This window comes from Equus quagga, chromosome 1 (assembly GCF_021613505.1).
Source record: "Equus quagga isolate Etosha38 chromosome 1, UCLA_HA_Equagga_1.0, whole genome shotgun sequence".
In the NCBI taxonomy this organism is placed as follows: Eukaryota; Metazoa; Chordata; class Mammalia; order Perissodactyla; family Equidae; genus Equus; species Equus quagga.
This window is the reverse complement of record NC_060267.1, coordinates 140,570,786-140,592,009: the sequence shown is the minus strand read 5'-3', so window position 1 is coordinate 140,592,009 and position 21,224 is coordinate 140,570,786. Positions and strand designations below refer to the sequence as shown.

The 21,224-nt window shown below is 46.3% G+C and overlaps 1 protein-coding gene across 6 annotated transcripts in view; it reads right to left on the bottom strand.

Moving 5' to 3' along the window:
• The window catches only part of ZDHHC3 (zinc finger DHHC-type palmitoyltransferase 3), a 57,518-nt gene that overhangs the window by 24,331 nt on the left and 11,963 nt on the right, over nt 1-21,224 (bottom strand). For all 6 annotated transcript variants that reach the window (XM_046665508.1, XM_046665529.1, XM_046665532.1 and 3 more), the window contains exons 2-3: nt 16,468-16,797; nt 2,425-2,549 (exon numbers count right to left, since the gene is read on the bottom strand). In XM_046665508.1, coding sequence (XP_046521464.1) covers nt 2,425-2,549; nt 16,468-16,773 — 431 coding nt within the window. In that variant the 5' untranslated portion in view covers nt 16,774-16,797. The remainder of the gene's footprint in view (nt 1-2,424; nt 2,550-16,467; nt 16,798-21,224) is intronic.

The window sequence follows — 21,224 nt, the reverse complement described above, 5'->3', positions numbered from 1 at the left end:
AACCCAGCTCTGTCTGGTGTGCTGGGGGTTCTGCTTATCGAAAACTGTGAGTCTCCAGACGGCTTGGGCCACTGCGAGCTGTTACAAAGGAGCAGTTGTCAGCACACATTTCCTGAGGCAGGAACAGGCACCCTCACTCGAGTTCATCTGAATCAGCAGCTCTTGTTTTGCTCAAGCTGATTTGTTTACTAGCACTCAAGAATACCTCCCTTGGATCATCCTGGGGAGAGAGGCGAGGAGGAGGCGGTGAGGAAAATGCCATGCAGTGGAGGCAGCGAAGGACTCAGGCAGGAAAGAGAAAAGAACCACTGTGGTCACTCGAAAGTTCTTTGCTGAAGTTCACACCTCCCTGTTTCTGGTCCAGCCTGTTTAACCCAGCACACCCCCAGCACTCACACATTCCTCTGTTAACAAACGGCTTCCACTCATTGAACTAGGTGACTCCGTCATTCATATTTAGCCCTCACAACAGGTTAGGGAGGAGCAGCACTTTTTATGGAGGAGAAAGCTGAGGCTCACAAGGTCCCACAGTAGGATGGGGACAGTGCTGGACTTCCAATGCTGACTTCTCCAAATTCAAGGCTGGAGCTTGCTCCACCACACTGGGCTGCCCTGAGGAGCCATGTAAGCAAGCTGGGCCTTTTCACCAGGGTGATGCTTAGAAAACAGCTGGTCTCCTGAGCCTCAGGGTAGCAGGAAAAGACTAGACTGCTGCCTCCATCTCAGGCACAGGAAGCAAGCCTTGAAATTAGCTTCTAACACAGATCTCAGAAGCAAGCTGACCCAGAGACAGAAAACTCCACAGGAGACAGCTATTACCAAAGGCCCCTGCCCAAGCTCCTCAGCCCTCACCCTCAGTTGTGGAGGTCTTCAGATCTTTCTCTCTCAGACAGACAGGAAAACATACATACGATTACCTCAGTTTTTCACGAGCCATCTCCTAACTGGAGTTCTAGTGGAAAGCGCTGTGGACTTGGAGTCAGAACCAGTGGGACCCAATCCTGTCTCCGGGACTCACCAGCTCTGTGATCTCAGAGCAGTCACTTAACCCCTTCGAGTCTTAATCCCTCATCTAGGGAGTCATTCCTATAGCAATACCTATCTCTGGGGGTGGCCATGAGGGTGAAAATGAGATGACTGATGATGAGACAGGGTGGGCTGAGGTGCCTGGGACTGACTTAGGAGCTGACAATGGGATCTGCTCTCCTCTGAGAGGTAGACAGTGAGGCCCACACAGAAATGCCACCTTTCGGGGGCTTGGCTCTCTCACAAAACCCAAATGTTCCCACAGCCTGAGACTGACAAGGATGACCTCCTGACATCAGGAGCCAGTTCATTCCTCCACAATCTCTCCCCACCCCAAACACACACCAGTATGAAAAAGGGACCAAGGGACATGTTTGTATTCCTGTAACTGAGCATTTAAAAGTCTTTTGTAATAATAAAGCACAATTTTTAGCTAGATGTTTTCTTGTTGAGAAGACTCAAAACAAGAAAGAAATCTGAAAACCAAAAGGGAGAAATCATCACAGATAAGATGGGGAAATGGCTTTTTTTTTTTTTTTTAAAGATTTTATTTTTTCCTTTTTCTCCCCAAAGCCCCCCCCGGTACATAGTTGTATATTCTTCGTTGTGGGTCCTTCTAGTTGTGGTATGTGGGACGCCGCCTCAGCGTGGTTTGATGAGCAGTGTCATGTCCGCGCCCAGGATTCGAACCAACGAAACACTGGGCCGCCTGCAGTGGAGCGCGCAAACTTAACCACTCGGCCACGGGGCCAGCCCCGGGAAATGGCTTTTTTTGGCTGAATTTTATAAGTGTCACAACCTCTAGAGGTTTTGTTTTGAAGAAAAGCATTCATTCAAGAACAACTCCTTCATGTCCCCATAAAATTTAAGTGAATAGGGCCCACCTCTTAATTGGGTTAAGTACTAGACATTCATAGAATGATTTTCTAAAGCTTTGTCTCATGTGCCCTTAATAAAGTAACAAAGCTGTGAGGTGGGAATACCAGGAATCCTCTCAATTTTACAGTTATGGAAACAAAGGAAAGACAGTCAAGGTCCTATGTCAGGTGTAGCAGAGCCAAGTTTTGGGATGGGTGTCCTGAGCCCAAACCAAATGCCCTTTTCCAATCTAGTGAGCTCATGGGAATTGGGAGGGAGAGACAGCAGTCACTCAGTGCCTAGAAGAGGGGACATTCAGAAGTCCTGTTGCTGATGGCACCCATGGGTAAAGTGGGTAAGTATGTAGGGGTGAGGAGGTGAGCCCAGGGGCATGTAAGTACCTGCAGTGGTGGGCTCAGTCAGGCACCTGTGGGTGAGTGTGTGTGTGTGAGGAGGCGAGCCTGGTGGGTGCACATACCTGCAGAGGTGGGGGGTGGGGGAGTGTGGGGGGTGAGGAGGCGAGCCCAGGGGTGCGTGTACCTGCAGTGGTGGGCACGGTCGGGCTTGATGCTGCAGCACTTGGGACACTTGTACACCACCTGTCCAGGCTTCAGCTGTAAACTCTCGATGAACTCTTTAGTGGCATTTCCTTTGGGCACTGCCCCCTGGAATAAAGAGGAAAGGCATCAGGGTTGGGCTGGGGGTTCCAACCATTCTGACATTCCATGGTGGAGACAGTCATTTGAAAGCAACAATTACACACACAGGGACAGAACGTTTTCATCCTAACAACATGTGAACTCTGTTCAGAATTATGCCAACATCAAGGAACATTTACTGACAAAGAACTTTCCTAAGGAAGAGTGATTGATTTTCTACACTGATGATTTTCTATTTTCATTTTACTAAAATTGTTTTTATTGAATCCATTCTTTCCTATGTAAACATTACAGTGAGGATGTGACTCACCAACTGCTTTTTAAATTTCCCAGTAACAGCTTCGGCCTTTGCGAATTTTCATTGGTAAGCTTTACATCTAACAGTCCGGTTTTCCCAGATCAAAATTTGCAGCTCTGAATTTTACTGGGTTCTGTTTAAATTGGAACAACTTTTATTTTATTTTTTTACCAGGACCATGGTTATGAAAGATTGGTAATCCATATTTAGTTCTTATGAATCCACAAGCAACTGTGAGCCATTGCCCTTGGATATTCAATTTGCTCTCTGACCAGAAGTGCCATTCAATTTGCTATCCCATCCTTTTAGGATGCTTGTGAATACTTTGCATTCTTATTCTGTCCACACTCGTGGTGGAACCAACAGCAGAACCAAAATGCCACCAGAGTCTACTTGGGCTGTGCACCCGTCCAAACAGAAGGAAAACAGGCAGTGTCCAGGCCCAAGCAGGGTCTCAATAACCAATCCTCACCAGGTGCCTACTTGGTGCTCAGCCTGTGCTCCCGCGCTCATTGCTATGGATTCAGGAATTAAACAAGGGCTCTCTCCCAGGGACCTCCTGGTCTTTTGGAGGCTGACAACAATTCTAGTAGAGGGGTTACATGCTGTAGAAGACAGCTGTGATGAGAGAACACAGAGGAGCAGCAGCCAATTAACCAGGGGAACCAGAGAAGTGTCAAGAAGTGAGGTTTAAGGGTTGTCCTGAGGAATGCACAGAGGTTTGCGACGTAGACCTGTGGGAGAAAAGGGATTCCGGCCAGAGGAGGGTCATAGCAAAGGCAAAGAGGTAAGAGTGAGCACAGCATAGGGAGACAGTGGGAAGATCAGTATGGTAGAGCCCAGGGCACGCAGTGCCAGCAGGGAGGCCGGACTGATGGGCTGGGCCAGCCTGGGTAGTGTTGAATGCCAGGTCTAAGGGCTGGGGTGGGATTTTTCTTTATAGGCAGCCCAGAGACACTAGGTAACATCAGTGCTTTAGCATGAGAACTCAGTTGCCTGTGCTGTGTGGATCAGATAAGAAGAGGGAGAGATTAAAATCCTAGAGACTAGTTAGAGGTTACTGTTGATGGTCCAGTAAGGAAAAACTGAACTATGAGGATGAAGGAGAAGTGGAGAAGAAATTCAGAGATCTAAACAAAAAGTGTAGGGAACCAAGTTAATATTGTGGTCACGTATTCTTGGTCGTGCACTGGAGTCTACTGTGAAAATACAGATGCCTAGACTCTAGTGCAACACCACTATATAAAAACTGTCAGGGGGTGAGGCCCAGACACCCGTATTTTTAAAAAGCAGGGCTGAGAACTACTGTGCCAGACCAGGAGCTCCATGATTAGGGTCTACCTTGTTCAGCACCAGAGCCCCTAGCCTGGAAAAGATTTATCAGTTACCAGCAAAAGATGAAAGGAGTAGTGCAAGTGAACAGAACAAAAAAGAAGGGAGCCAAGGATGCCACCCTGGGGGACTCCACCAGCTTGTTCCATCTCCCAAACAAGAACTGGGCCTAGGAATAAATTAAACCCAGGAGATGAAAGACCTATACACTGAAAACTATAAGACATTATTTAAAGAAATGGAAGAAGACATAAAGAAATGGAAAGATCCATGCTCATGGATTGGAACAATAAACATAGTTAAAACGTCCTTATGACCCAAAGCAGTCTACAGATTCAATGCAATCCCAGTCAGAATCCCAATGACATTCTTCATGGAAATAGAACAAAGAATCCTAAAATTTATATGGAACAACAAAAGACCCCAAATAGCCAAAACAATTCTGAGAAAAAAGAACAAAGTTAAAGGTATCACACTCCCTGAATTCAAATTCTACTACAAAGCTATAGTAACCAAAACAGCGTGGTACTGGCACAAAAACAGACACGCATAGATCCATGAAACAGAATTGAGAGCCCAGAAATAAAACCACACATCTATGAACAACTAATCTTTTACAAAGGGGCCAAGATACAGAATGAAGAAAGGAAAGTCTCTTCAATAAATGGTGTTGGGAAAACTAGACAGCTACATGCAAAAGAATGAAAGTAGACCATTATCTTAACCTTACACAAAAATTAACTCAAAATGGATTAAAGACTTGAATGTAAGACCTGAAACTATAAAACCCTTAGTAGGGAATATCGGTAGTATACTCTTTGACACTGGTCTTAGCTGTATCCTGTCTACTCAGGAAAGGGAAACAAAAGAAAAAATAAACAAATGGGACTACATCAGACTAAAAAGCAAAGGAAACCATCAACAAAATGAAAAGATAACCCACCGACTGGGAGGGAATATTTGCAAATCATATATCTGACAAGGGGTTAATCTCCAAAATATATAAAGAACTCGTACAACTCAACAACAACAAAATGAACAAGCTGATCAAAAAATGGACAAAGGATATAAACAGACATTTTCCCAAAGATATACAGATGGCCAACAGGCACGTGAAAAGATGTTCAACATCACTAATTATTAGGGAAATGCAAATAAAAACTACACTAAGATATCACCTTTACCCATTAAAATAGTTATAATTGACCAGACAAGAAATAACAAATGTTGGAGAGGATGTGGAGAAAAGGGAATTCTCATACGCTGCTGGTGGGAATGCAAACTGGTGCAGCCACTATGGAAAAGAGTATGGAGATTTCTCAAAAAATTAAAAAGAGAAATACCATGTGATCCAGCTATGGTATTTGGGTATTTATGCAAAGAACATGAGATCAACAATTCAAGGAGACTTATGCATGCCTATGTTCATTGCAGCATTATTCACAATAGCCAAGATGCGGAAGCAACCCAAGTGCTCATCAATGGATGACTGGATAAAGAAGATGTGGTACATATACATATATACATACAATGGAATACTACTCAGCCTTAAAAAAAGACAAAGTTGTGCTATGTGAGAGAACTTGCACGGACCTTGAAGGTATTATGCTAAGCAAAATAAGTCAGACAGAAAGACAAATACCATATGATTTCACTCATATGTGGAAGATAAACAAATACTTAAATAAGGAGAAGAGACTAGTGGTTACCAGTGGAGAAGGGGGTGGGAGGAGGGCAAAAGGGATAAAGGGGCACATATGTATGGTGATGGATAAAAGCTAGACTATTAGTAGTGAACACAATGCAGTCTATACATAAACTGAAATATAATAATGTATACCTGAAATTTATACAGTTATAAGCCAACATGACCTCAATTAAAAAAAAAAGAACTGGGCCCGACACTGAATCAAGTCACAGTTATGGTAGGGACTCAGGGCCCACCTCTCCCCCCAAGACCCCTATGTTAGGTCTAGGCGACACCAGGCTCCACTCCTTAGTGGGCATCCATTAGATACCACAATCAGAGAAGGTAACACAACATCACAACAACAGAACCCGGGACTGTGCCCAAGTTCCGAAGGGGCCCAGAGCAAGTGACAGTGTGGCTTACTAGGGTGGGCAGGTGGGGATTTCAGAGCTGCCAGAGCACCCCTGGTCTCCCCAGAGTGGGGCTGAGGGACTATAACAGGCCAAGTGAGGGGTTCCCAGGGCAGAAAGGATGAGGACTGAGTGTCAGAACCTTTCCTATGAAAGTCTGGTATGGGAAGAGCCACTGAAGAAACAGAAAAAGCTTTAAACGCTGAGAATGCAAAGGAGCTGTGGTTTGGTCTTTTGGCAAGAAAACGACTCACAGAGGATAAAGACTCCAGCTATGGAAACCATAAAGACAAATCAACTAACAACTCTTTCCTGAAAGTCTACCCTGTACCGAGCACTGTGGGGAGTACAAAGAAGGGATGGGAGCCTGGTGGGGCAGACAGGCACACAGACACAGGAAGGAGGCTGAGGACCCAGTAAAAGGCATGGCCACTGGGGCATTAGGAGCTGGGGGAGGCAGCAGGGCTGCGGGTGGGGACCTCAGGAAGGCCAGGAGGCACTTGGGCCCGAAGGGTGAGGATCCTAGTGGATGCAGGCAGAAGGTGGGCACCTGGGGGGAACAGTCCCAGCACCAGCCAGATGGGGGTCTGTACCCAGCCTGTCCAGGAGGTAATGGCTGGAGAACGGCAGCATGTGCAAGGGGGTCTTCCCAGCAGTGAAGAAAAAATCCAGTATTACTGTTCCATCATGGAAAGATTTTCAACTTGTCTCCAAGAGGCCCTGGGGTGCCTCTCTGGCGTCTCCAGGCTGGCATACACTGATAGGCCCTCGTCTCCTGGCCTCTCCTCCTGCCCCAACTCCATCCCTCATGTGGTTCTTTGCTGGGCCTCCAACTTCTCCTCTGCTGACCCCTCTGTTATCACCAGCTCTTTAGTCCTCCCTCTCCTGCCTCGGTGAGGACCTACTCACTCCCGAGATGGGCAGCACTTGACTAACTTATCACTAGGAGCAATGACGCACTTCCGTACTGGTCTGTCTGAGGGTGACCGGCTGACGGCTCCTGAGGGGCAGGAGACAAGGACGAGCGAGAAAATCCAAAGGATCACTCATCCACACAAATGCTCATCTCACTGGTGGAGGCTCAGGATTTCAAGTAGGGTGGTGATGACGTCCCAAGAAGAGACCTCTAAAAACCTGGATCCTGGTACACGGGCACTGTGGGCACCAAGATGCTGTAAATCCCAAGGGACTCAGCATAATGATCACCTCTGTGGTGGTAGGAGGCTGGGTGGCGTGGAATGAAGTGGCAGGTGGAGGGTGTGTATATAAATAGGCTAAAACTCTTTGTAATGCTTTATTTTTGAAGCTAGGGGTGAACACACGAGTGGTCATCACATTATCCTTTATATCCTCCTACTTGTTTGAAGTGTTTCATTGAAAATTTTCCTAATATCATACTCTTAATAAAAAAAAATTTTCCTAAAAGTTCAAAAAAGAAGTATAAAAAATATTCCGGTCTGCAAAATGCAGTCAGATGCCAGGAAAGCCTACGATAGAAATTTTAAAATCAAACAAATTTCTGTAGGCAAGGACTTATATGGTACATATATGCCATTTAGGATATAGTTCTTGACACTAAATATGCCGCAAAAGTACACAGCTCATAACATGGAAAACACCTATGATAGACTGTTAAAGGGAAAAGTAGATTTCCAAACAATATGCAGAATATAAGTCCATTTTGGTAAATATTTTATACATACACATACACAAAGATACACGCAAAAGTATTATTGATTATTTCATGTAGTTGGATCACAGGTAATTTTCATTTTCTTGACTACATTTCTTAAATGTTCTACTAGGAACATGTGGCTTTTGCAATGAGGAAAAAACTCATTAAAAATACAAGCAAAAAAACATACCCCAGGAAGGAGCTATCCTAAATAGGAATACAAGCAACTTTCCTGAAGTTTGTAGCCAAGTTGCTATGACTGTCTCATCTTGAGACATCTGAGGGACCCCCTTGATGCAGCAGTGAAGGGCCAGGGTCTGGAAGTCTTCACACAGGCAAGGCAGGGCCCAGACCACCCGGACGAGTGGATTTTAAAAGGGGCTTAGGAAGGTCACCAGCCCAGGCAGAGAAGAGGGCCCCACAAAAGCTCACAGGGCCTTATTTTTAATTTTCTTCAATGTAAAAAGTAATTGAGTTTGGACAACTGTGTGACCTTTTGTGGATCCCGAAGCCACAAAACTACATCTAGGTCACTACTGTCACGTGTACATGGAAAAAGTACTAAGGAACATCATTTCCCCAAGGAGGTGAAGCAATGGGGCTGAGTTTTCCTAAATGAAGGCCCAGGTCATATTTGTTTTTTTCTAGGTCCAGTTTTTAAGATCTTAACAATCAGAAGTTGCTCTAAACCCCAGGAGGTTCCACATAAAGGACCACAAGAGGAAACCCCTATACGGCAAAGGGCACTCGGAGCCCTCATTTGGTCTTCTCATTATTGCCTACTATTTCAGACCATCAGAGACAGCACTCAAGAGCTCAGCCTTTCTAAAAGTTTGCCCCTCCAGTGTGACTCCATCTGCGTAAATCTCCTGGAAGGCTCACTCTCATCCAGGCAAGACCACCTGCCCAGTAAGCCCATCTTTCAGAGCCAGAGACCAGCTGGGTCAGCCCGAGACTGAGGAGTCTGTGACACAGGCACTTTTCAGTCTCTGCCTCAGATGTCTTTTTCTTTCTTTCTTTCTTTCTTTCAAGAATATGCTCTTCTGGGCTTATCTCCACAGATTTCCGAACTTCCAGTTATTAGTTCACAGTGAGGAATTTTGTTCTGTACAATTCTGGACAGGGGCTCGGAAGGCCTGCTGAGACATTTCTGCCACTGCTGCCACACTTGCACTACTGAGAAACAGCCCCCTCCACCCCAAACCCCCTGATTCTGATACATCTCACAGATATGCCTTGAAGCTTCCGAATTACTACAGCCTGGCAGACCAAAACTTACTGATGTTTTCCTCATTTCCAAACTAATACTTGTTCAGGATTTAAAAAAACATAGAGAGATCAGGACATTAAAAGGGAAAAACCCATCTGATTCTATACCCCAAAACAAGTACTATTAACATTTTTGAATATATTCTTACAGTCTTTTCTCTTTGCACATAGTAAGCTAAAAACACTTCTAAAAATATACAGATCCATAAAAATGCTTATGTGCGTCTAAGAGATATATTCGGCCCTGTAGTGGAATCTGTTTAAATTTGGGGGAGGGAGGCATAATATGACTCCGTCAACCTTCCCCTCAGTGGCTAGCCCAAACTTCCAGTACCTTCCTCAACCCCTACCCACTTCCTTTTCTATTTCAGAGAAAACTGAGGCTGCCGGGGTAAACCCCTTTCACATTCCTCATCTCCCTCTCCCCCATCCCTGGAGCCACAGGTACCCACTGTCTTGGAGGACTAGGGTCCCTCAGGGACCCATACTGCTACCTCTGAGCTTTGCCTTAGTGTTAGCAGATCCACGCTCTCCCTCCCCTTCATAGCTAAGCTTCTTGAAGTTGTGGGCGTTTGCTGTCTCTCCTTACCTCTCACTTACTTTCTAGTTCACTGCTCTCTGGCACAGGTCAACTCCCTCCCGTGTCTCCACACCAGGGAATCACTCACCAAGTCACTGAGCAACTCCCTGAGGCCAAATCCAAAGGTCGATTCTTCGCCCTCATCTTCCTCAGGTCTGCTCACCGACCACCAGCCCCTCCTCCCCATCACTCTGTCCTACACTGCTTCACTTCCTCCAGGTCTCCTTCTGCCTCTGCGGCTGTGCCTCTCCCCCTGTCATGGGATCCTGCCCATCCTTGACACCAGTGTTCCTCAGGGTTCCACTGCCAGCCTTCTCCCCTGCTCATCCTGCATTCCCTGGACAGCCTTTCTCTGTCACCACTCAGTGGTAAGGCTCAAATTGCCAGCTCCAAATCAGATCCCTGTTTTGGAGCTGCAGATATCTCCACCTGGCTGTTCAAAAGGCATTAAAACCAAACCCCCAAAACTCAATATGCTAGAAGTGAACCCATTACTTTCTCCCCAAACTGTTCCTCCTACTTACCCTTCCCTGGCCCATGGCATATCCATCTACCCTGTCGTCAAGGGTAGAAATCAGTAGTCATCCCCAACTCCTCTAATGCGCTGCCCCACACCCACACCCACTCCACCAGGTTAATTTGGCCCCAAGTTGTGCCCTGAATCCCATATTCTCCCCTCCATGCTACTCTCAAGGCCTTAGTTCAGCCCCATCATCATGTGCGCCAGATACTAGAGAATCTCCTGGTCTTCTTGCCTCCCGTCTCTCCCCTGCATCCTACAGCCCCACCTCTATCCTTTCTCCCCAGTATTTTCCAGAGTAAACTTTTTAAAACGTGAATCTAATCATGTTATTCTCCTTGTCTAAAAGTCTTCACTGGCTCCCTAGAGCCTTCACACAGCCCAGAGTCTGAGCTCCTGGGCAGGGTTCATGCAAGGCCACCACAGCCCAGGCCTGTATCACCAATCCAGTGTCACCCCTCTCCCTGGACAGTCCTGCCCTGTGGACTACCTGGAGTTTCCTAAAAGCATTATGCTCTCAAGTCCTCCTCTCGTGCCCTTAGGCACCCCGGATTAGCACCTTCCCTCAGTCTGCCAGGTACCTCCTTGCCGCTTGCACCCAAACCAAAACTCACTCAGAGGTCACCTCCTCTGCCTTCTTCCTAGTGGCCCCAGGCCACACCAAAGGCACAACTTATCACTTGGCCTCTGTGCTACCACAGTTGGTACTTGTCTCATAACAACAATCATTTAATTACACACCAATCTCTCCTACATGACTACAAATTCCTGGAGGACAGAGACAATGTCTTTCAACTTGTAGCCCAGTGAATTGCCCAGGGCTTGGCACGGAGCAAGTATTCAATGAAGCCAAGCTGAATAATGATGATGATACAACAGACAATTATTGAGTGCTTAGATGCCAGGCACAGTTCCAAGTGCTTTACTGTATTTTGTCAGTTAATTCTGACAAGAAACTCATGAGGTAAAGACTATGCCATTCCTCATTTTATAGATGAGGTAACTAAAGCAGAGAAGTTAAGCAACTTCCCGAGATCATATGACTAACAAGTGGCAGAACCAGGATTCAGACCTAGGCAAGCCAAGTCTAAAACCTATGCCTCTATCAGAAGATGACTTACATATTTATTGGATATTTCTATTAAGTGACTTGAGGAGGCCTTTTTTCTTTTTTTGGTGAGGAAGATTGGCCCTGAGCTAATATCCCTTGCCAATCTTCCTTTTTGCTTGAAGACTGTCACTGAGCTAACATCTGTGCCACTCTTCCTCTATTTTGCATGTGGGATGCTGCCACAGCATGGCTTCATGAGTGGTGCATAGGTCTGTGCCTGGGATCCAAACCTGCAAACTCCAGGCTGCTGAAGAGGAGCACATGAACCCAACCACTATGCCACCAGGCCAGCGCCAAAGAGGCTTTTTTTTATTGCTTTGATGCCATATGCCTTCTCCTGTCAACAACTATATCACCATGCTAACATTAAGAGTGAAACAGGCCCAGGATAACAAGGCTGGTTTCAGTAAGTATCCAGGATAATTATGATGATGTAAAAAGGACACAATGGAAAGCAATGGAGACAGGTTCCAAAGAAGCACCAATGACTCTATTTATTTCAAGCAATGAGGGTGAAAACCTGCTTAAATTGTTTCAGGGACCATGGGATCAAGGCTTCTGCACACCTACTGGTCTAGGCAGAAACTCTCCTTCTATTTGCTCTGCCGGAAACAGGGTGATCAGCCCCAGGCCTGTGTCACAAGGCCACCTGTCTCCTGCACGGCAGGTAATGCCCCAGTTGGTCACCTTCCTCTCTCTGGAGCTAGAAAGACTTTCCAGTCGGTGTTTATAAGTCACTCAGTGGCACGTATGAGAAGTTGCCTGGCATGAGGGAGAATGCAGCACCTGACTCAAGTGAACCCTGAGGCAAGTCTCCTGACCTGGGAATGTGCTCAGACCTTTGGGCAAGACGGGAGAAGGCCTTCTCGGGCTGCACCCAGCACGCAGCTGCACACTGCAGGAGGGCCCAGTTACATTCCTTCTCTGGGTTTCCACGGGCCCGACATCATGCTGCCATGCTACCGGCCCAAGTAAATACTTACTGATTCTGTACACAGATGTGCTGAATAAAGTCACCGAGGGAGACTCCAGAGGGAATATCAAATGCATGCTGAAGTGAGTCCCGATATTTCACTGATGAGTTTTGCTGGGTAAAAGTAAATCGGTGGCCTGCAGTGGTCTGAGATAGTCATGTGAGGTCTGTTTATAGCAAGGTGTTCCCAGTGTGGGATTCAATGGGAGGGAGGGGCAGCGGCAGGAAGACAGATGAATTTTCTTTTTCTTAACAATGTGGTTAAATTGAATTGATTTACATTCCTCCTTTTTTCAAATCTCAGGTTTGAGATAATCTACAATGAGGTTAATAAATGATTAGGTCCAAAGAAAGGAGGGGCGAAAAAAAAGCTGACCATAGAGTTTACACAATTGCTATCATTGAGTAGTGCTTGGCTTTTGAGCTTCCTGGCAGCCAGGACAAAAAGAAACAAGCTGTGTCTCTCAGCTGTAAGCTTCTTCTGGAAGACAGACTTTGTCTCAGATATAAAATTTAAAGGGAATCCCTCAGGATGCCTGAGGGGGTTCACAGGATGAGGAATTAAAAATGTACTTGTAACTGGGAAAGAAAAGGTGGTAAAACTGGAGGAGGCAGGAAAGGAGAGAAAGGGGTACCAAGATAAGGGTTTCTGAGTCCAGGTTTTCTTCAAGAGGCTGCCTCTTCCGGGCAAGTGGAGCCACTCTAGACCTCTAAACGTCTGAAATGTTTCAGGAACACAGAACGCTCCTTTGATGACATTATGCAACCTCAGAGCAGGCAAGAAGAGGTACCCGGAGATCAAACACCAGTCTGACTTGGGCTCCTGCCCACACCCATGCCAGCCCACCTGCCAAGTGAGGCACCTGCCCCTCTGTCCCCTTCCCTCTCTTTACAGGCCTATCCCTTTTATCCCCTTCTCAAAGGGGACTTTCACCTCCGAGGGGGCTGCTTACACATTTCCCTCTTCTGTTTTCTGCTCAAGCTCTACGCGGAGCTTTACTTCTGTGTAGGAGTAAATGTTTGCTAAATGGCCCAGAAAGCTGTGGTGGCTGCAATTGCTCTGATGTTACATTTAGAATAAGAATTTCAAAGCTAGAAGTGGTACAGTAACTGTTTGGGGGAGCCTATAAGAGTTTTTTTTCTTTTTCCTAGTAATACTAACAAACGAAAATGATATACATTGTATACATTGTTATACATTGTTTATAATCTTAGGATGTAAATTGTTCTGAAAAACTACAGGCAACATGAATTCTTGAGATCCAAATATGATCATTCTGTTAGGGAACTCCCTGGAACACTGAGCGTTGCCCTTCTGAAAACAGACTCCCCCTGCAGTGTTAATAATGAACCCTAATTGATCTGCCTTCAATGTGAGATCTGGGCTCCCAACTCTGCCTGGTGGAAGCCCAGGATGCCCCAGGGGCTCCCACCTCTGCAGTTCCACCTCTTTCTGTTTTAGACACTGGGTTTTGCATAAGGTGTCATGTGCTGGGAGTGGGGAGAGGCAGTCAGCGGCAGGAAGAGCCTGAGATGGGGCACACCTGTAGGACATGCTTTGAGCTGCTCCCCTAACTAATGGTAGATATTTGACAGATGCTTCATTTTTTGGCCCAGTTTTCTTTGGGGCCACCAGCAAAACACACCTATGAGAAGTTGACTGGTGTTTGGGATACAGTCTATGGCTCTCACTTATTTGGGATTGGAAGCTGAGCAACATATACCACAGTGAGAATCATTCTCTCTGCATTCAACTGCAAGGGGCCAGACTGAGGAGGTCCCTGGAGAGGCCACATGAGTCAACGTGGGGGGAAAAGGACACACGCGTGTGAGGGCAGCAGGAACACCAGGGTGGAAGCCTCTCCCACCCCCACTGGACATCCAGTTCCCTGATTCACACGCCTTCTGGAAATCAATGACCTGCATACTCGACTCTCTGATCCTGACCCTCCACCAGCCCCAGACCTGGCTATCTACTGCCCATTTGGCATCTCTGCTAACATGTAATATAGATGCAGTTTGGCCACAATAAAAACCTTGATTTCTCTCGAAAGTCTGTTTTCCCCAGACTCTCCCATTCAATAAATGGCACCAGTGAATCTCCCAGCTACTCAAGCCAAGACTGGAAGGCACACTCTCCAATCCCTCTTCTATTCTTCAGCTCTTTTGAATGGCAGTTCTCAGACCTGGCGGAACATGAGAGATGCCTGGGAGTTTTAAAGCACCCCAGTACCAGGACCCCGCCCTACCAATTAGACTAGAATCTCTGGGGGTGGGGTCCAGGCATTAGTACTTTTTAAAAGCTCCCCAAAGGATTCTAACATGCAGCCAGGCTTGAGAATCAGCAGCCTAAAATAGACTCCAAATCCAACAGCTTCACTCCAGCTTCACCTCTCCCACCTTGGTCTGAGCCACCACCATGTCTTACGAGGACCAGCACAATAACTCTCATCTTCCTGCTTTCACTTGTCCACCTCAAACCCCCATCACAAGCACAAGGCATTGTCTTTTTAAAAATCAGGTCACATCATGCTTCTCTGATGGCTTCCCACTGCATTTAGGATAGAGACCAAAGTTCTCACGAGGCCTACAAGGCCCTGCCCGATTTGGCTTCTGCAGCTCTCTCCACCTCTTCTAGCCCTTCTCACCCCCATTCACCATGCTTCGGTCACCCTGGTCTTAGTGCTGTTTCTCAAACATGCCAAGCACGTGCCTACCTCTGGGCCTTTGTACCTACTCTCTCCTCTGCCTGGAATGCTCTGCCCTCAGATCTTCATTTGCCTGACTTGCAGCTTCACGTCATTCGGGTCTCAGCTCAAAAGGCATGGCCTCAGAGAGGCCTTCTCACATCTCCTTGATCTAAAGTAGTCCCCTTTGCCCCAAAAAAGTCACCACATTATCTGGATCACACTGTTTTACTGTCTTTAAAGCACTTCTCACTTTCTGAAATTATCTTGTTCGCTCATGTCCTTACTGCCTGACCCCCTACACTAGGACGTGAGCTTCAAGAGGGCAGGGATTTTGGTTTGTCTTGCTCACAGCTATATCTATTGCTCAGAAAGGAACGTCTCACACAGTAGGCACTCAATAAATGCGCTGTTCATTGTATTCCACCCACCACTGCCCCCCAGGGCTCGTCCTCACTGCTGCCAGAGTGATCCTTGTAAAATGCTGCTTTCCCATGCGGGCTTATAATCCACCACCTGAGCCAGCAGGAAATGGAGCCCTTCAAGAAGGGAACTAGCTCAGGACCCACATCTTTACTGTCACTTCCCTGGGGCTCAGAGAAACGAAACCCGTGTGGCCAGTGCCACTGTCATTGGCAGTGCTTTCCCTTTCTTCATTTAAACACACTTGTCCCACATACTGAAACAATTAAGCCATGGAGGTCTTTATCAAATAACGCGCTCTCTTGCTTTTCCCATACAAGATAATGAATAGGAACAGAGGATTTAATACCAGGGTACATGACACGCAATAGCCACTTGCACAGCTTGGCATATTTAGCTACATCACGGCAGAACACCACTGCTTTACCCAAAGATATTCACGAAGAGGCACTTGCTGCGGCCTGAAATAGGCTTGTCCCCCTTTTCAGGAAAAGATGAGCCTGTCCAAACAAAGTGAAGGCCATTTCCGTGCAGCGTCCTGGAACTGGATGTGGCTTTAATTTCAAATATACCTAGCTCCAGTCCTGTCTTCACTGGGAAGCCCTGCCCTGACCCAACCCCCCAGCACACTTTCCCTCTAATCATCTGGCCCCAGTCTCCATGTTATCTGACTTCATCTTTCTAATCAGAGGCTAGGGTTCCCCTAGACCAAACCCCTCCCACAGCAGGCTCAATTAATGTATAAACCAATGTACACATAGTATCATTCAACCAAGACAGACAGGCTGTGGCACAGATGTTGTCCCCTCCGTGGGGCCAAGTCCACTTTCCCACCCTAGCCCTGGCCCTCCTGTTCTCCACATTTCCAAGGTCCAGGGGGAACATGCAGGCTGCGGCCATGCCAGGGCCAGAGGAGAAGAGTGTGGGCGGGTCAAAACAAGCCCAGACATACTCACGGGGTCCGTCAGCATGGCCCGGCAATGGGAAGCCAGGGCCAAGAAGGCCAGCAGGTTGAACACAATTCCGTTGATGATGCTGTACACGTAGTCTCGGGATGGAATCAACATAACAAAGAGGACCACAAACTCCGCATAGAGGACCAGAAACCAGGTGACAATGGCACAGGCAATGCCACAGCCGTCGCGGATAAACCACATGGTTCCCACAGGACTGGTGTGGGGAGGTGGGATGCACTTCTCCGGCTGGAGGTATTCTGGCTTCCGCTCAATGTCTCGGAAGTGGTGGGTGGGGATAAGCATCATAAGCTATTCTGTCCATAGTGGCATCTGGAAGAGAGAACAAAGAATCCAGAAATTTAGTGTTGTCTTGTCATCAAGGAGACTTGACAAAATTACCTTTTTAAAGTAAGCCACAAGTATCTATGTGTGAACCTCTTACAGAAAAGCTGCCTAAATCTTCTGTTCACTTAAAATCTGAGTTCTCTTTCCTACCCCTGAGAGTTCACTTAGCCTTTGTGAAACAGGGCCACCTTGCCCAAAGCATTCACATGACGGATAAGGAAAAGGGAGCCTTCAAAGGGCAAATGCCTTGCCCAAGGTCAGCCAGGGCAGCAGCAGCACACACAGTACACCAACTTAGAGGTGGGACTAGAACCTAGGATTCCTCTTTCATTAGGGATCTACTGGGCAGACAGTGTCTCAATAGATATGTTCAAATTTGGACCTAAAAGACAAAGGGGTGAGGGGCGGAGTACCCTCTGGGAAAACTCGTCAGCAGTAACACTGCTGCCTCTGTACCATGGACAAACCCAGAGACCAATGCTGAGGCTGTGGCATTAACAAGGATGAGCAGGAGGAAAGTAATGGTTACCTAGGACTAGGGTTAAGCTGCAATCATTAAGACACTCTAACTTGCTGCATGAGCTAACGATAAGGCAAAACAGTCACTAGGATGGGAAAGGCTCTTGAAACAAGCCAGGCTTTCTAGCCCTATGGCCAAAATGGTTTATTTTCCAGGGACAAGAGGCTCTCTGAGTTCTGCTCTCCTTGTGGGTGATGGGGCAAAGTGAGGAGAATATTGGATGATGAGTCCTAAGATGTTTTCCCACACCTGGCTGTGGGGCTTTGTGAGTTTTTATCTCCTCATCTGTGAAAACACCCACCTTTCAGCCTCCGCCACCTCCTCACAGGGTTGGTGTGGGGTCGGGGGAGTTGGAGGTGCTCCTGATGAATGCTGTAGACTGTAAAACCCTGTACATGTCACAGACTGCGCACATGTTTTCTCTCTAGGAAAGACACTCATTCCTTCAGAAACAAGTGCTGAGCAATGTGCCCTTTCTTCCTAACAGCTGCAGCTCGAGGCTCTGGAGACAGCAATGAAATAACTAAGAATCAATAACTAAAGTCTATCTGTCCACAGCTTGTGCTGCCAGACACAGCAAGTGCGCATTTCCCTCCTCTATTTCTTTATCTTAAACTCTGTGCCTGTTGTATCATCAATCAGGTTTCTCAGTTAGAAACAGTGATGGTTCAAGTTCACCATCAGATGTAGCTGCCATGGAAAACCTACCCGTGGCACAGTCAACAGCACAGCAAGTGACATCTCAGTCTTTTGAGAACTCAAGTCACTTCATAAAAGAGGAAATCACTCAAAAGCAGTCCTGGCTATGTGTGTTTTTCTGAAGACTGAGGCTCTGAAGGGCAACAGCAAGCTTTCAAAGGTTGAGTTGGGTTCTCCTTAACCTTTTGCCCAATTTTCCTGCTTCCTCCACTGCCCTCACCCCCAACAAAGAAACGGCATCTGCATTGAATACAGTGCAGTCATGAAAAGTACGGACATGTCCAGAAAGCTGAGAGGGCAGGAACTACTGCTCAAAATAGAGTCAAAAGTTGCATAGACTAATAATGAAAGAGTAAGGCCAGGGCTTCCCCTCCCTGGGTGGCAGAGAGTTAATGGCTAAAAGGCAGTTAAATGTGTACTGTGTACTTGTCCAAAGGAACCTCAACTCAACAAATACTCAGTGACTATCACATGCTGGGTACATTGCGTTGGGAGCTGGAGAACAAGAAGCATGGCACATATAGAACAACCATCCCAAGTACAGTAAACGTGGTTCCCGATGGTCTACCAACCAGAATTTTGTAATAAAGCAATCTTGTGTTCTCCAGAAGACAGTGGCATTTAGTGTTGCCTGTGACATCCTAGAGGCATTAAAAGACATAGGGATACCTTCTGAAACACCAAACAGAGGGACAGTAGGAGATTGCAGACAAGGGATGTCTGGGACCTGACCTATGCTCAGCAAATTCTAAAATCCTGAACTCCATTCAACCAAAACCAAACAAATGAAAAGATGAAATCCCACAATGATTCAAAAGCTCAACATCTGACAACCTCCAAATGCAAGTATTCTCTTAGTTTTCCTGTTGCCATACAGATTTGTATATACATATATCACCTATGTTCCCACAATTACTATTTAAGCTCTAAACCAATAAAGTTTTATTGGATCACAGCCACACCATTCGGTTGCATATGGTCTATGTCTGCTTTTTGCATTATAATGGCAGAGTTGACTACTTATGAAGGAGACAGTGTGATCCAGTATGACCCGTAAGCCTAAAGTATTTACTCTCTGGCTCTCTACAGAGGTTTGCTAAGCCCTGGTTCTAAGCAGCTCTTAACCACCAAATAACCAACTGAGATCCATCTCGACTCCTGCTTCCCCTGCAGAACAGCTTGGTGTGACAGAGACGGTCAGTTACAACTCACCACCCCACCTACGTCTGCAGCAACATAACCTCCCATCATCTGCAGAGGGTCTTCTCACCACGACCTGTGGACTCCATCAAACCCTTCTACAATGATCATAAATGGTCGCGTTTTCAGAAATGGATGATCATTGAAAATAAGTCTGAGAGCAATGCTCCTGTTTAGATACTTCCAGTGATTAAATTATGCCCCTGGCATATTCAGAGTAGTTGACTGGATTCTAGCCTCTGACAATTGCTTTCTTTTTTTTAATTATTACTATTATTATTTTTTTGGTGAGGAAGATTGCCGTGAGCTAACATCCGTTGAAAATCTTCCTCTTTTTTGCTTGAGGAAGATCGTCCTTGAGCTAACATCTGTGCCAATCTTCCTCTACTTTGTATGTGGGATGCCTCCACAGCATGGCTAATGAGTAGAGTAGGTCTGCACCTGGGATCTGAACCTGTGAACCCAGGGCGCTGAAGTGGAGTGCATGGAACTTTAACCACTAGGCCACAGGGCTGGCCCCGCCAATTGCTCATTCTTGATTGTACATATGGCAATGACTTGACTATGCTAGAGTTATGTTTCATATGTGAGGTTTTGCTGAGAATAAGCTCTTCCATATAAGCAAATTTTCCAGGTAACTGTGGCTTGTTCTTAAGGAGAAACACATTTTTAATGATTTGGATGGTTAAGATGGAAATCTTAAAAATAAAAGCAAAACCAAAATTAAAAAAAAGACATTATAGCCTTCCTGTCTTAAGTACAGTTATTATCCATTTCTTTAGCATGACATAGTCATTACTAGGAACATCATTACTGGAGTGCGTTAGGTAGTGATGTCCTCAGGGGTATGGAGATTCACTGAGCTCCTGGCCTCACACCAACCGGTCTGTTCAGACTATTAAAATTGTAATTCCGGCATCTCCTTTGTATGGTTCTTTGTCTTTCTCCTCCATTCCTGGCTACTGTCATTTCTGTGTCTCTAGTTACCAATCCTCTCAACATACTTTTTGTTTTCTACTGCTAATTGGCTGTGGGCTAGAAAAGCAAATAAAACTAAATCTTGTTAGATTTGTTTATAAAAGAAGAATACTCATTTTAATTAATAGGCCTTCAGGGAAGACCTGCTATGCTCTCCCACCATACAGTTCTCAGGGCTGCGAGCCCTGTCTTTTCATTAGCCCAGTGCCTGGCACACAGTAGTCACTTACTTCATGCGCTCATTGCATGAATGCAAGAGTAAGATGCATGAGCTTTGTGATCCCAGGCTCACCTCTTGGAGGCCGTGTCTGTTTACTTTCAGGGCTGTGGCCATATTCTAGATGGTGAAGGATGCACCAGATAGGACCACGAGGAAGGTAGGCTGTGACTCTTACTCAAGTAACCAGAATGTTCTATCCTCGAACAACAAGGGACCAAGGAGTGTACAGAGGAGCTCTATTTTCCCACTGCCCTCCATTGGTGAGCAAGAGCCTGTGATCTGGGAAAGGACCCAGCCAAAGGTACACCTTGCAGAGTCAGACATTGTGTGTTAAACTGAAGAGCACGTTTCAATCCCCATTTTAGTTTCAAAATATCCCAATCAAAACCAAGCAAGGCACAGGGCCAACCCGGTGGCACAGCGGTTAAGTGCACACATTCTGCTTCGGTGGCCCAGGGTTCACCAGTCCGGATCCCAGGTACGGACAGGGCACTGCTTGGCAAGCCATGCTGTTGTAGGCATCCCACACATAAAGTAGAGGAAGATGGGCACGGATGTTAGCTCAGGGCCAGCCTTCCTCAGCAAAAAGAGGAGGATTGGCAGCAGTTAGCTCAGGGCTAATCTTCCTCAAAAAAACAAAACAAAAAAAACACACGCAAAAAAAACCAAGTAAGGCATACTATTATAAAAAGTTTACTTAGCCCCCAGGTCCCCCAAAAGCAATGGAAGTACCCTTCCAATAAGGATTTGTTCCTTAAATTAGCCAACTGAAACTCTGAGAAATATGGGGAAAAA